The 13,515-nt window shown below is 42.8% G+C and overlaps 1 protein-coding gene across 1 annotated transcript in view; it reads right to left on the bottom strand.

Annotated features, from left to right (window-relative positions):
- The window catches only part of znf827 (zinc finger protein 827), a 47,653-nt gene that overhangs the window by 16,978 nt on the left and 17,160 nt on the right, over nucleotides 1-13,515 (bottom strand). The window contains exon 6 of the mRNA XM_053417952.1: nucleotides 3,344-3,586. Coding sequence (XP_053273927.1) covers nucleotides 3,344-3,586 — 243 coding nt within the window. The remainder of the gene's footprint in view (nucleotides 1-3,343; nucleotides 3,587-13,515) is intronic.

The following is a 13,515-nucleotide window of genomic DNA, read 5'->3' as shown; positions in this document are numbered from 1 at the left end:
GAAAACTGCGAAGCTTCTGTTCACTGCTAAAGACTAAGATGTTGATAGCTGAAAAAGCTAAGAAATGGAAAACTTCTTTCGTCCAACGAATATTTCCAAACTCAAGAATAAATGTTCATTCCTGTATATATAATAAGTCATAAATGTCTGTTGGTAAGTTCCCAAAAACCTTCCTACAAGTAGGCCAATATCTGAGATGAATACCAAGACAATGTATGTGGCTGATTTTCTGCATCTCTTTAAGTTAGCTCGGCCAGTAAAGCACAGGTTTGCTAAGCCAGCAGGGGTGCGCTGGCCATCTGGAGTGGTGGGAGTCTCTCCAGTGGGTCTGCCGACCTGTGGGCTGAGAAGTTCGCCCAACAACACTTTCAAAATACGAAAAACATTTTTAAGACCCTGCATTTGACTCCGCAGATGGCACACGTGTGTCTGTGGCTGGTGACGCTCTTGAATGTCAGCGAGAAACAAAACTATTAGAAACACCTAATCTAACACAGCATGACCACTGACTGTGGTGTCAAAAAATGCTGCAGAACTTTATCAGCATATATGATGAAGTTTATAAGCTTGAAAAAGTATTTTACTTGGTTCGATTGTATTATACAGTTTTACACTTTAAAGCTGGGGTTGGTAATCCTGGAAAAAATAGTACAAGCAGGCTACACTTTGAAAATATGCAACCGAAACATCCAAATCCCTTCCAACAGCCATTTTATTTTAATTACGGTCCTGCAAGGGCCACACATATATGCTCTTTTCGCCTATTTTTAGATGACTTTATTTATTAATGGCTATCAGGACGTGAAGAGGATTTCAACAAAAAAGAAGTGTTTCAGAAACAACCCAACCTTTAAGAGGAATGAATAAAATGTGTCCACGCATGGTGATTATTAAACCGACTTCCTGTCATATTTTTCTTACACATCAGCCTGATTGTAATCGTCTGGACTGTTTATTGCTATTTTCTCCTACTTGTTAAAAATGGGTCGGGTTTTCCAGACATTGCAACATGCTGTTCAGATTAATCACATTAAAGTGAACATTATACTGTGATCAATCAGTCACTTGCTGAGGTGAATCACATCCAACCTGACGCTTAACAACATTTCATAATTTTTTTACAATTTCTCCCAACATTAGAGGAGAGGCTCTTTATTTCAGGTTAGCCGGGAAGCCTCCACCATAAAATGCTGCAGTAAATCAAGCAAATAAACATTTAAGTGCCCATATTTTGACCATTTACTGGTTCATAATTTTAATTTGGGGTCCTACTAGAATAGGTTTACATGCCGCAGTGTTCAAAATACAAATTATCTGTCTCATACTGTATACTGCTCCAGCGCCTCATTTCTTTTTTTTTAACCTACTGTCTGAAACGCTCCATTTTAAATCTTGGACAGCTTCCAAGAAGCTTGGTTTGCTCTGATTGGTCATTTGCCCCACTCTTTTGTGATTGGTCAACCGCTTAGAGCGACTGTCAAAAACCCCAACCCCCTTCACCCAGAGGCGTCCTTATCAGCTGTAAACACTGCTGTAGCCACAGTAACAATGGTGCCGGTTCTGTCGTACCATTTCAAACCAAACGAGCCAGTATGCGGACATGTGTATGTTATTTGGTGACGTAGGATAAAAATGCAAACGTTCGATTTGAGGTACTTCAGGAACCGTGTTTCTGTGGGAGGGAAGGACTGAAGCCAAAAGTGTTGATTGCTTGTGTTTTCCAGAAATCTTTGATATTTTTTAGGTTTACGATGCGGGCAATGTTCACACCTGTCTTCCTGGCACCTCAGATCACACCCGTCTTAGGGTCACAGCCACACATTAAGCCGAGGCTGAATTATCCATTAGCGCAAAAGGCAAGTGTGGAAATGGAGCTTGTGTTGCATGCGCCTGTAATGACACGTATGTAAATGGGAAAGGGAGAAGTCCACCACTGTGTGCCAGTGATGGCAGGTGCTAACGCCAAGCAAGTTACCTGAGCTCCAGACAAAACAGCAGACTGTCTTTTACATATCGGACATTTCTGGTCGCTCACAGTGGTTGAGTCTTTAATAAAAATGATTTTAAGAGGTTTCGAAGTGGCAAGTGAAGTGAGAACTGTAAAAACAGCCACTATTACTAATAGTTGGCCAGCTAGTGTTAGTGCAGCCCATTAGATTTCAGTATTCAGTTATAAAGAGCACTAAACAAAATGCCAGAGAATGAAGCTATGTTTGAGTTTCAAGGCGATGTAATGAAGTGAATTTCAAAGCTGCAACCATCTCAGTGTTCAGAGCGACCTTGCCACTGATGTGTCTCTGAGGTCCTACTGCTCTGGGTAATTCATATTGATTGCTCATTGTGTGACAGCAGCCTACTCTGTTCCAGCCCCCCCCCCACCCTCACATTCAGAACCAGTTCTAAGGGGGCAGTTGTCGCTGTTGCCAGGCTGGCGATGCCCTGGCCTCTCCCTGGGTGGGCATATTGTGTAACCCCAGTGCCCTCTCTACCTTTCTTATCCTCTGCCCCCTCGCTACAACCCACTAAACCACCCCCCTACCCTGAACACCCCACTCCGTCACACTGCTCGCCAAGGACAGAGGTCTCTTTCCACGTTGCCATGGAGATGCCGCACAGGAAAAATGTAAAGGGAGGAAGGAGGGGAAGTGCAGGGGGAGAGCGTGTGCAGCCAAGTGTGCTTGAGCCGGCATGTCTGAAAACGAGTCAAGGGAGAGAGAGAGGGAGGGAGAGAGAATGAGAGAAAGGAGGAGACGGTGGAGGGGAGTGGGGGGCATTTGTGCAGACACCACTCCCCAAGGGGCCGTGTGCGAGTGTGTAAGAGTGTGTGGGAAAGAAAGACTGTCAATGTGTGAATCTGTGAATATGTACAGGAGCAAGAGGAGGAAAAAGAGATTTAACATGAGCTTGTTTCTCTATATTGCATTTAAGCAAAGTAATCAGAGGCTGGACAGAGCTGGGGTCACAACCCACGACACACTTGTTCACACACACACAAACACATATCTGGGCATTTTCTCCGGGGGCTCCGATGGATACTCCTCAAAGCTCTGTCTTAATCTAGCAATACAAACAGCTGTCTGCTGCCTCAGTATCACTTTCAGGGCCATACAGGTAAAAAGCAGGATGTCATTACATGTCATATATCCTTGGCTTTACTACAGAGCCACCAGAGGACGGAAATGGAAACATGTAGGTTTTATAGTCCAGAATCACAACCTGTCCAAGGTTTACACTGCGGTGCTGCAGGAGAAAAGATGACATGTTGCTGTGCATGGATGTGTGTGTGTCTGTGCTCAGAGAACAGTATGTGCCCGACAGTGATCTGCGTCATGTAGGGACATACCTGACAATTTGAACAGTAGTTCTGAGGCCATTTTGACCGATATGTCCTGGGAGAAGAGATCTTTCTGGGGACGGGCCAACGTCTCAGGGAGGTTACTCATTGGCTCACTCTTCTCACACGTCCCTAAAGTGCTGAAGGCCAGCAGGTGAGAGACAGGTGAGGTGAGTTCTGCTGGTGGCGGGTCCACCTCCATGGGCTCCACCTTTACTTTCACCCTCTGGTACTGGGAATCTTTGTTGTTTTCTGCAAAATGTGAATGAAGAAGAGAATAATCGCTGGTTAGAGTTTGATCAGAAGCTCCACCAATACACAGATGAGAGGTTAGTGTGAACATTTCAAATGCACAGCCCTGTGTTCACCATTTCAACTTGAGCTTGTGTGCACTACAATGTATACAGATGCTTTACTCAACAAATTTACACCAAACTATTTATTTTTACCCGTTTAATATTGCACATTATTTCCCCCTGTATGGAGGAACAAAAACATGTTATGAAAAATTAATAAAAAGGTAAGATCTATAGTTTGTATTCAAATTCTCTCCAACTTTAAACTGTGCTGTATTTCCCCCTAAAATATTCAACACAAAGCGACAGCAAAGCTTGATCCCAATACATAAAATACGTGTTGCTACATTTACATTTTCTCAGCTGTATGAAATACAGGCACCAGAATCATGCTAATTCTTTTGAATGTAAACTTATGGTTCATCTAATCTCAGAAACTCATTTGGCACGATGGCAAGATGGTTTGAACACAGACGACTGCACTGTACCTGCAAAACAAGTGCAGACTTAAATTTGATGTTTTTCTTACAAATTGCCGACCAGATGTGCAGATCCTGAACAAGTCAAGTTTTATTCATACAGGCCAAAGTCTAAAATACACATTTGCTGCAAATGGCTTTAAAGAAAATATAAGCTTGTGCTCTTGCTGCATAGGGAACGTTGGCATTCACAGCAGTTCAGCATCAAACTTCATCAGAGCCATCTCCAGCCTAGTGAGGAAACACTAGTGTTGACTCGTTTTTATTTTCTCTACGTAGTCGGGAGCGGGTAGCGGTGGAAATAATGGTCACTTGCCAAGGGCTTAAGCCTTCGTTGTGTTAGGGTTAAGACAAGAGGTTAAAATACACCCTCCTGGCACCACTACTTCCTCATCCTCTCTTGTCTGACTCACTATTACAAAGTGGAATTACGAGACGAAGCTGGCAGAGGCTAGTTGGTTAGCATGCTAACTTCAGTACAAGAAAACAATAGGGGGAATTGATGTAGCTGGAAACAGCCCCTTGCAAGTAAAAGGATGACGTTTGATCGAAATTTCATCCTTACATCCTTGATCTGGATTTCTCAATCAGGATAGACAGAAGTGCAGCAGATTGAGGGAGTAAATAAATCATCTTTATCACTCAAGTGTTAAAAGCAAATTCAGTGTACATGTTAAAGAAGTTGTATCAATGGAATTAAACCTAAAAAAGGGAAATCCAAATTACATCCAACACATGAGTGCCTCTAAAGCCGAGCTGAGCCGGTTAGCATCTAGCTGTGTGATTATTAGGGCAAGAGGGCATTGGGAGGTCACACAGTCGCATGGAAAACGCTCCAGCAGCTCATGTAGGTCACTTGAGCAAACAGAAATGATGATGACAACAACACTTTACATGTTAACTAAGCAGCCATCGATCTATGTTTATGATAAGTGGAGTTGTTGGATGTGTAGCGCAGTGTTGCATCCCAGGTAAGTTTTTTTTCCAGCACTTATAAGTAACCGTCTAAAAAGGCTTGAAAACATCTGTTGACTTACTTCGCATAAAAGTTCAAAAGGTGAGCGAGCTAAAAAATTGTTGAGAGGCAGATTGCATCGGTAAGGAATGTCCCGAGCTGATCTCCTGAATCAAACACTTTCATCTCTATATGAAAATCATACACAGGATTAAGGGCCACCGTGAAAATATACTGGAAAGTATTAAAAAGAAAAACTGTGACGCAAGCTATATTTTCTTAATACAGTGAACGACTGAGCTGTCAGGTACTGGTTCTCTTATAGTCTCTAATGGATACATTTTGAAGATTTAAATAAGGGGGTACTTTAGGCTGTGATGTGGGAGAAATAAATAAATCAGATTGTAGAAAGAAAAAACAACTTGGTTGGGATATCCTTAAGCATCTCTATATCCAAGGTAGCTGATCTTTGACTGGAGTGATGGCAGGAGGTAGTGTCTCTGTGGTGACAAGCGGGGGCAAGACAAAGCAGTGCAGTTGATACAGTGCTGCTGACATGGCGACTCAGCACGATTATGGGATATATGAATTTGGCAGGGCATCGGGGGCAGTAGGAGGGACAGGGGGGAGGTTGAAAGAGCTGTAGAAGCGGGAGAGAGAGAGAGAAAGAGAGGGAGGGAGATACAAGACAGTAACCCTGCACTAACCCCGCCGCCCCTCCCCTCGCATTCTCCACTCCTTTGCTCTAAGAAGTCTAGTGTGAAACACTGAGGCGGAACTTCAAATACATCGTGGGCACATGTGAACATGCAGTAGCTACTTCAGCATGAGTGTGCCATGTTTATGTGGATGCATTAAAGAGTAAACCCCCCCGCCCCATCCTCCTCCCCTAGGTGCAGGTGGCTGGTCTGTTGGTAGGAGCCAGCATGTGGGGACACTGACAACCATCAGCCCCACTAATCCCTTAATCAGGTGGCCAGAGTTGGCCAAGAGTAACCTAGAAGAGGCTGATGGAGGGGGAGAGGAGAGTGGGAGGAGGGCGGAGGGGTAGGGGGCACCGCGCTGTAAGGGTCAACCAAGGGACACGCAAGCTTCGATCACTGGATCACCACCCTGAAGACAGAGGATGAGTGGACTGCTGAGCTGCAAAAAAACAGTGCCACACGCAAAAACACATGCACTTACTACAGAGGACACTTTATGTACTTTGAGCTTGCAGTGCAGGGATAGATGCGTACGTCCCAAAGAGCCATTAGGGTGAGATCACATGAGGCAGAGAGAAACTGTTTAATCGTAAACACACGGCTCCATATTAAAAGTATCACTTCGCAGAGGGCCAGATCAAAAGTCTACATGTCACAAAACAATAAATGATAACATGGCCTTACTCTCACGCTCATACTAGATATGGCTTTTTGTTCGAGGTCATGACCTTAATGTTCTGAAGGCATAAAAAGCAGCCTCAATCTGTCTGAATCCAGCTTGTGTGTGTTTGTATGTGTTATTCTGTATGTGTGTGTGTATACGTCAATAACTGTATGGACATAAAACCCCCCCTGGAGCTGAATGCCCCCTCCATCTTTGCGGAAAGGACATAGTTAAAGTTTACTGCAAATAAATTTTTCTGAAATAGATTTTCTGTCATTTTGAAGTTTGATTTTAATTAGTTATTTGATGCTGTAAAAACCAAGTGAGACGACAGCTGAGACTGACAAACCATTGGATGGGCAGAAGTATTGGCAGGACCTTGATAGCCTGAATGCACCTCCTGATAACTGTTGTGCAGATTCTGGCTCCAAAATATGTCCCTAGAGCAAAATGGTAGCACCTGTATCTTGGATATGTCGGGGCAGAGTGAGAACAAAGTACCTGAGAACATGCTCAACTAACAAACTGTTGTTATGCGTTAGATAGTTTCTTATTTTCAAGGTTTTCTTCTGTAAGGCAACAAAACTGCTTGGTTAAGCTAGATCTCAATCATGAGATCTAGCTCATGATTGTAAGGAGAAATATAAATATAGTTTCAGCATTAAAAAAAATAAAAAAATAAATCACATTGCAATCTTTGACATTTTCTTGTCCTGGCTGCAACCACAGTACATTACTGTACACAGTTTTTTGCTCAACTTTTGTACATTGGGGGGAGGTGTAAATACGTCATCTATTTATATATACAGTCACTGGTCTGTGCGGCATTCATTGTCAGTTCCTCTGGTGCAGAAGCCTCTTCAACGGTGCACCAGCTGCCATTAGGCCACTGAATCAGGTCAGGAGGAATGTGTGTCTGTGTGTGTACAAAAGAGCCTGTGCCCTTTCTCAATAAATATCACAGTGTTTCTTTCGTGTCAGTCTTGCTCCAATTCCTCCAACAAAGATTCTCATGAAAGTGAGGAGGTTAAACTGCAGACTATGAAGTTATGCATGTTTTGAGACAAATGCCATAGTACCACTCAAAAATGAAAAATGGAGGTTTATATTATGATGTTAAAAAAACAACAGAGTTAGGGATACGAGCCATTTCCACAATAATATTTGGGAAATATTGATAACCAGAGAGACAACCATGCCATTATAAAAATGTTTATTTTTATTTTACATTTTAACAATGCTGCCTAGATTTAGTAAAGTATAAATCTTGCAGCAGATTGCAAGTCTTCAGCAGAGTTCAGCTGCCTGTTATTGTCTGAGAATAGGAACAACATTGTCCAATCTAACTAGCAGAACTAATACTTATCTTACCAATGTCACTTACAATTTCAACGCCCACAATAGTCTCCTTTGACCATCTGGGGTGTATTGTTCTATTTAAATCCAATTTTTAAAACTTTGAGTGTAAAACTCCTCTGGGCCTTATTCCATATTTTCCCCAAAGGTTTCAGCAGTGAATTGTTTCAACCTTCTGTTAATTTAAGAGCAGGTGTGACGATTAAATACACATGCACACATCTTTGTTCTCCTGGCAGTCGGCGTCGCTATTGTGGTAAATAAACTGTGAACTTATGGCTTTAGTTGGGTTTGCTTTATTGCTTAAGCTTCACGTATCCGCTTAAACAAATGCTTGTGGATCCCATTTCTGTAGCACAGCATGAGCGTCAGTAATAATAACAAATGTTAGATCTGTTTGGATTAACTTGGTTAAATCTTTTGACCAAATTTGACCCTTAACCGAATGCGTTAAATAGTTTCCAACAAAATCTCCTTTGAGCTCCATTAGGCACGTAATGGCAACCATGTTGCACACCTTTACTAGATTTGCTAATGTGAGCTTTTTGCAGAGTTTCTCTAAATGCACTACTCATAACTTCAGATGCAACACTACTCCAGATCTGTGTCAAAACGAAACTGACTGGGTTTCGTGCAATGTTCCATTTTTAGTGATCAGTTTCACGACCTCAAGTGTCTACTTGAATCTGTGTGGATGTGTCGCTGAGAATATACAGTAGGAGTTTTGCATTTTTGGAACGATTTGCAACTATACTACAGACACATACCATTTGTAATTTAATGCATGCTACGTCAATATGTTGCTCTGGTTTGAGGCATCGACCGCACAGGAGCAAAAACTTGGGCAGACAGGTAGTGAGGGAGGCTGACGGAGGGAGAGGCAAAGAGGAAGGGTAAAGAGAGGGAAAAAAATGTCAAACAGTGCCAGAAAAGAACACCCGAGGGAAAGAGAGGAAAGAAGAAAGCGGGATGAGAGTGATGAGCTGGAGGAGGACAGAAGGATGAGGAATGGCTAGAGCCTAAATGACAACCTCTCCACCTCCTGTTATCCTAGTCTACCCTTCTCACTGCTCTGTTATTCTACATCTCTGTCCCAGCCCCCATCTTCTCTCTCTCTCCCTCTCTCTCTCACACTCCCTCCCTCTCTCTCTCTCTCTCTCTCTCTCAATCTCTCTATTCTCCTGCTCTCTAGTCGACCTGCTCAGACAGGGGTGAAGAGTTCAGGCGCTTCAAAGGCTGCAGTGTGGAGACTGCATGTCATGTGGGAGCCACAGCAGCCTTGCCTGCAGACTTCACAGACAGCTGCTGCTACAATTGATCCTCGACCAGCCTGCTCTCAGTAGTTCAGCCTTCCAACGGTTGCAAACTGCAGCTACATCCGACTTCAGAGTGACGCGCTTGATAAACAGCCCATAAGGAGCCAGATATGGCCCTTATAAAGCAGTCCTAAACAAAACACACTTGGCACAAGCCAGGGCAGATCCAAGGCTACAAAAACTTTATCATATAAGGTCAGGGACAAAAGACAGCAAGTGATTCCGTCAACCATCCCTCATATATAAATTTAAAAAAAAAGTACCCAGGAAACAAACATATATAGTAAAAGGGTGATAACAGAATCAATTCTGCATTTCTGTAAATAGAACCATAGGCTGTGATGAAGAGCCAGTGAGACAGAATATGGAGGTAGGGAGGGTGGGAGTAAGAGAGGTCAGCGAGCGGCCACACTGAGGGGGCACGGTGAGGACACTCTCAGAGCTGTGTGGAGCTTAACATAAAGTAAGGCTGTACAGTAATACCAGTGTTGTGAATTAGAATAATGAACAGCTTGGACAGTATGCAGCGATAAGCTATTCTGGGTAAATAGTGAATCATTTTAAGTGAATGTAACATGGCAATTGAACATCCCATTCTGTTACAAACTTAAAAGGGAAAAGGCTATATATATATATATATATATATATATACACACACACACACACACAACTATTATTTTGGGGCTTTCTTTATTTAGTTGTTTTTAAGTATTATCTCATGAAGTCAAGGTAAGCTACACAGATCATTCTAAAAGAAAGATTAATATAACAAATAATGTAGAGCACAACCATTTCTACCACCAACCATATTTTCTTTACCTTCAACCTTACTTACTGTTATGGTACAAAAGCAGGAGTAGTAGAGAAATAGCATGTAAGAACAAACTATTAAAAGGCAGGATGCTGCTGTTTGGTGATAACTGGCTGTTTGAAATTAGTTGGGAACATGTTGGTTTTAATGAACCATAATTGGGATAAAAAGGTTTTGTGGGAATATAGTAGGCTTTAAAAAACTCTGAAACCACTTTCCCATTCAATAGGGACGTGGCAATTACATTTAGTAATAATACTGAATAATGTAAATACAATAAGTGGAAAAAAGTATAACAAGTATAATATAATAGTTTTTTTTAAAGAAGAATACCAACATCAATAAGCTGTATCAGTCATCCTAAACTGGTTTTGAACCTTCTGTTGACTGAATCCTGAAGGCAGTAGGCGGTGTAAACTGTATAATCTACCTGTAGCTAGTAAACCTCAGAGCCACCATGAACCATGATTCATTGTGGTTATCTTGAGGAAATCGTGCATGGCTTAACAGGCTGCTGATGCAAAACGAAAGAAATCCAGCTGCAGCATAGTGTCGCTGTACATCCTGCCACTTTATCTGTTGTGTTTTACTGATGATTTAATGCGTATTATAGCAATTTGAAGTATTATAGCAGAATAAGGACAACAATTAATCCTTTAGTTGGATTTTGAAGTTAAGTTATAAGGGAAAATATAATCACATTTTGCTTTGCCACACTGATATAAACAAAACAGTTATATTACCACCATATAATACATATATTAATAAAACGATAAAGATCCTCTATCATGAGATATGATAATCCATACTAGGAATAAACTATGAGCTAAGATCAAACCTACATTTGAATGGCATTCAGAAATGTTGCTCTGCTTCCTTGTAAGTAGGTTGTTGTTTTTTGTGATATCAAGATAAAGATCCTCATAAGATAAAAATGTGTAATTGTTGGTTTGGTTCCAGGTCATTTCGGCTCCTCAGTAGTCGAAATAGTTTGATACAACTTTTATTATCTACAATGAGCACTGCAGAGGGGAGGGGGCCCGTAAAATGTCCTCAGAGATGGAAGGCCTGTTCCCTTAGAAATGAGTAACGAGTTAAACAAGTAAGAAGTGTGATTTCACACCTATAGCGAGGGTGGTTGGATGGTGAGTGGGTGGCGCGGCTGTTACCCACACGATGCCAGTCTGCCAGGGCACCACCTAGGGCCCTGCACCTCCCCTCCCCCCTCCCTTCCTGTGACGCCATGTTCCCCTTGCCCTGCAACACCAGTGCCCATCTGCTAGGACACGTTAGCCGCTGGCGCCAGGGACTATTTAGCCTGGCGTAATTAGCCCCCAGACACCAGCAGCCTGGTTTTAAACAGATGTGGGGGAGGTAGCGTTAGCAAGGCGACTCTACACGACCAACCAATGTTTGATAAGGAAGAGAGGAGAGAGAGGGAGACGCAAAGAAGAAGAAGTGACCTAGTTAAAGGGATGATGCAACTCATGTTACAGCACAATGGGCAGTAATGATGACGACCCCACTTGCTCCGACTGTCCAATGCCATGGTTGGGGAAAAATGAGCAGCAGAAATTTAATTAGGTTCTGTCCATGTGCTGTACCGACAAGCAAGAATGACGAAATACACAGTGGAGTGATGTTTTTAACAAAGAAAATGCATGGGCTGCACTCCTGTATGATTTCCCTATTTAAGCATCCTTCCTGGGTTATAGTATTCTGGGTCTGACCTTTAACAAGAGACGGAGTGAGGTTACAGTGTAGATGCCCTTGAACCTCATGACCGTAATCACACGTGACCGTAACGGCACTGACCTTTCCCTGGCTCTCCCTCCTTTCCTCCTCACCCTCTTTTTGTCCTTCCCTTCCCCCCCAGGGTCATTTGAGGGTCCAGACTCTTGTCAAGGCTGTCACTCTAGACAGCCCTCTCCATCTACCGCCCCCGTTGTTGCCATGGCAATTGACGGCACTGCGCTCCAAGGACTGTGTGAGGGGGCAGAGGGAGCCAGCGGATGGATGAACGCTGCAGCATCTTTCCCTAACATAGGTCAACCTTGCAGAGTTAGTGTAAGTGATGGGAGGGGATAAATGCTGGCCATGCTGCTTGAGGACCAAATGAACTGGCAGGGTAATGTCAGTGCACGGATGGGAAATGGCGGGAAAAAAAGTACAAGACTGAAGTATGACAGTGATGAAACAAAGAAAATAGGTAGAGGTAGTACAGCAGAGGAATTATGCACTGCCCACATCATTCTCTCAATTCCTCTTTTCTACAGAGGCCAATGTCTTGTTTTGTGGTGTTCTAAAGTAGTAATCATGTCAGTTTTGTCTTCGTCAGACATTCACACACACACACACAAAAGCATGTGCACACACACAGGGAAACGTGACCTGGGGGCAGGCAGTGGAGCAGCACACGTGTAGTACCACAGCGCTCACAGCTAGCATGAGTCACTCTGAACACCAGTCGACCCAGAGAGAACAATGGCAAACGGTGTGTGAGGTGTCTGTGAGGCAGGCACGCACACACACAAAACACACACACACACTGGCACAGAATGAAGAGCTGAGGATAGAGCAACACCCCCTGCGCCACAAGCAGACTCTCACTTGTGGTTTAAATACGGCAGATGCATAGTGTCCCATTATAAATTGTATGTCTGCACAATTCTAGCGTAGTAACTGTCTAAACTAAAATCTCTATTTATTTCATAAGTTCCCAAAATATTAAAAATATTTGTATGTATTTATATTAATAGATATACCAGGAAAACCTTTTTCCATAAAATCCAGCTCTTTTTGGGCATAGCGATGCCCACTTCAGAAAATATCATCTTGATAGAGATACACTTCAGCAGCCCACAGTGGACCAACAGCAGTGTGTCCATAACATACTTGAACTACACCTGGCACTCAATAGTGGTTTTGATTGTAGGCTAAAATACGCAGTAGCTTTAAACTTTATGTAGCAGTGACACAAAGTGTTTTGTAATTGTAAAGCAATAGTTGCGATCTACATAATGCACGCCAAATGTGCTACGAATTTAAATGTGAAGCTGGAGTCAGAGCCTGGGGACTTTTACCAGCATTCTTGTTGAGCTCAATCTAGGAGCAGCACAAGACTAAACCGTGACGCACAAGATGATGTCAGAGTGGTCCGAACAGGTTGAGACACGGTGAGAGTCAAAAATCGTCATGCAGCTACAGTATTTTATCTGCCAGTTGTCCATCTTGTTTTGTGAAGGAACTTAAGAGAAAACAACGACAAAAAAAAACACCCTTCGTTCTCTAAAGTTGAAATAACTTGATGCAGACAAGGGTAGAGAGAAAATGAAGGGTCAAGACAAGTGACCCGAATATCATCACATGAGTTACAAAGTCTTTGCAGCCACCTTCTAGAGCAGAGGGAGCAGAAAATCTATTCCACCATATTAGTTTTTTCCTACACAGGTACACTTTGCTCACCTTTTAGAAGCCCCCAATTTTAGCTTGGTTAGGTAGACAAAGGTAGAAAACAACAGAACCCTTTACATGGCAGTCTGGGACATAACCTTTGGCCTATAGCCAACCTCCCGAGCTAGTACTGGCCTATCTGAAACT

The sequence above is a fragment of the Pleuronectes platessa genome, chromosome 3 (assembly GCF_947347685.1).
Source record: "Pleuronectes platessa chromosome 3, fPlePla1.1, whole genome shotgun sequence".
Lineage (NCBI taxonomy): Eukaryota > Metazoa > Chordata > Actinopteri > Pleuronectiformes > Pleuronectidae > Pleuronectes > Pleuronectes platessa.
This window is presented reverse-complemented; position numbering and strand designations above follow the sequence as displayed.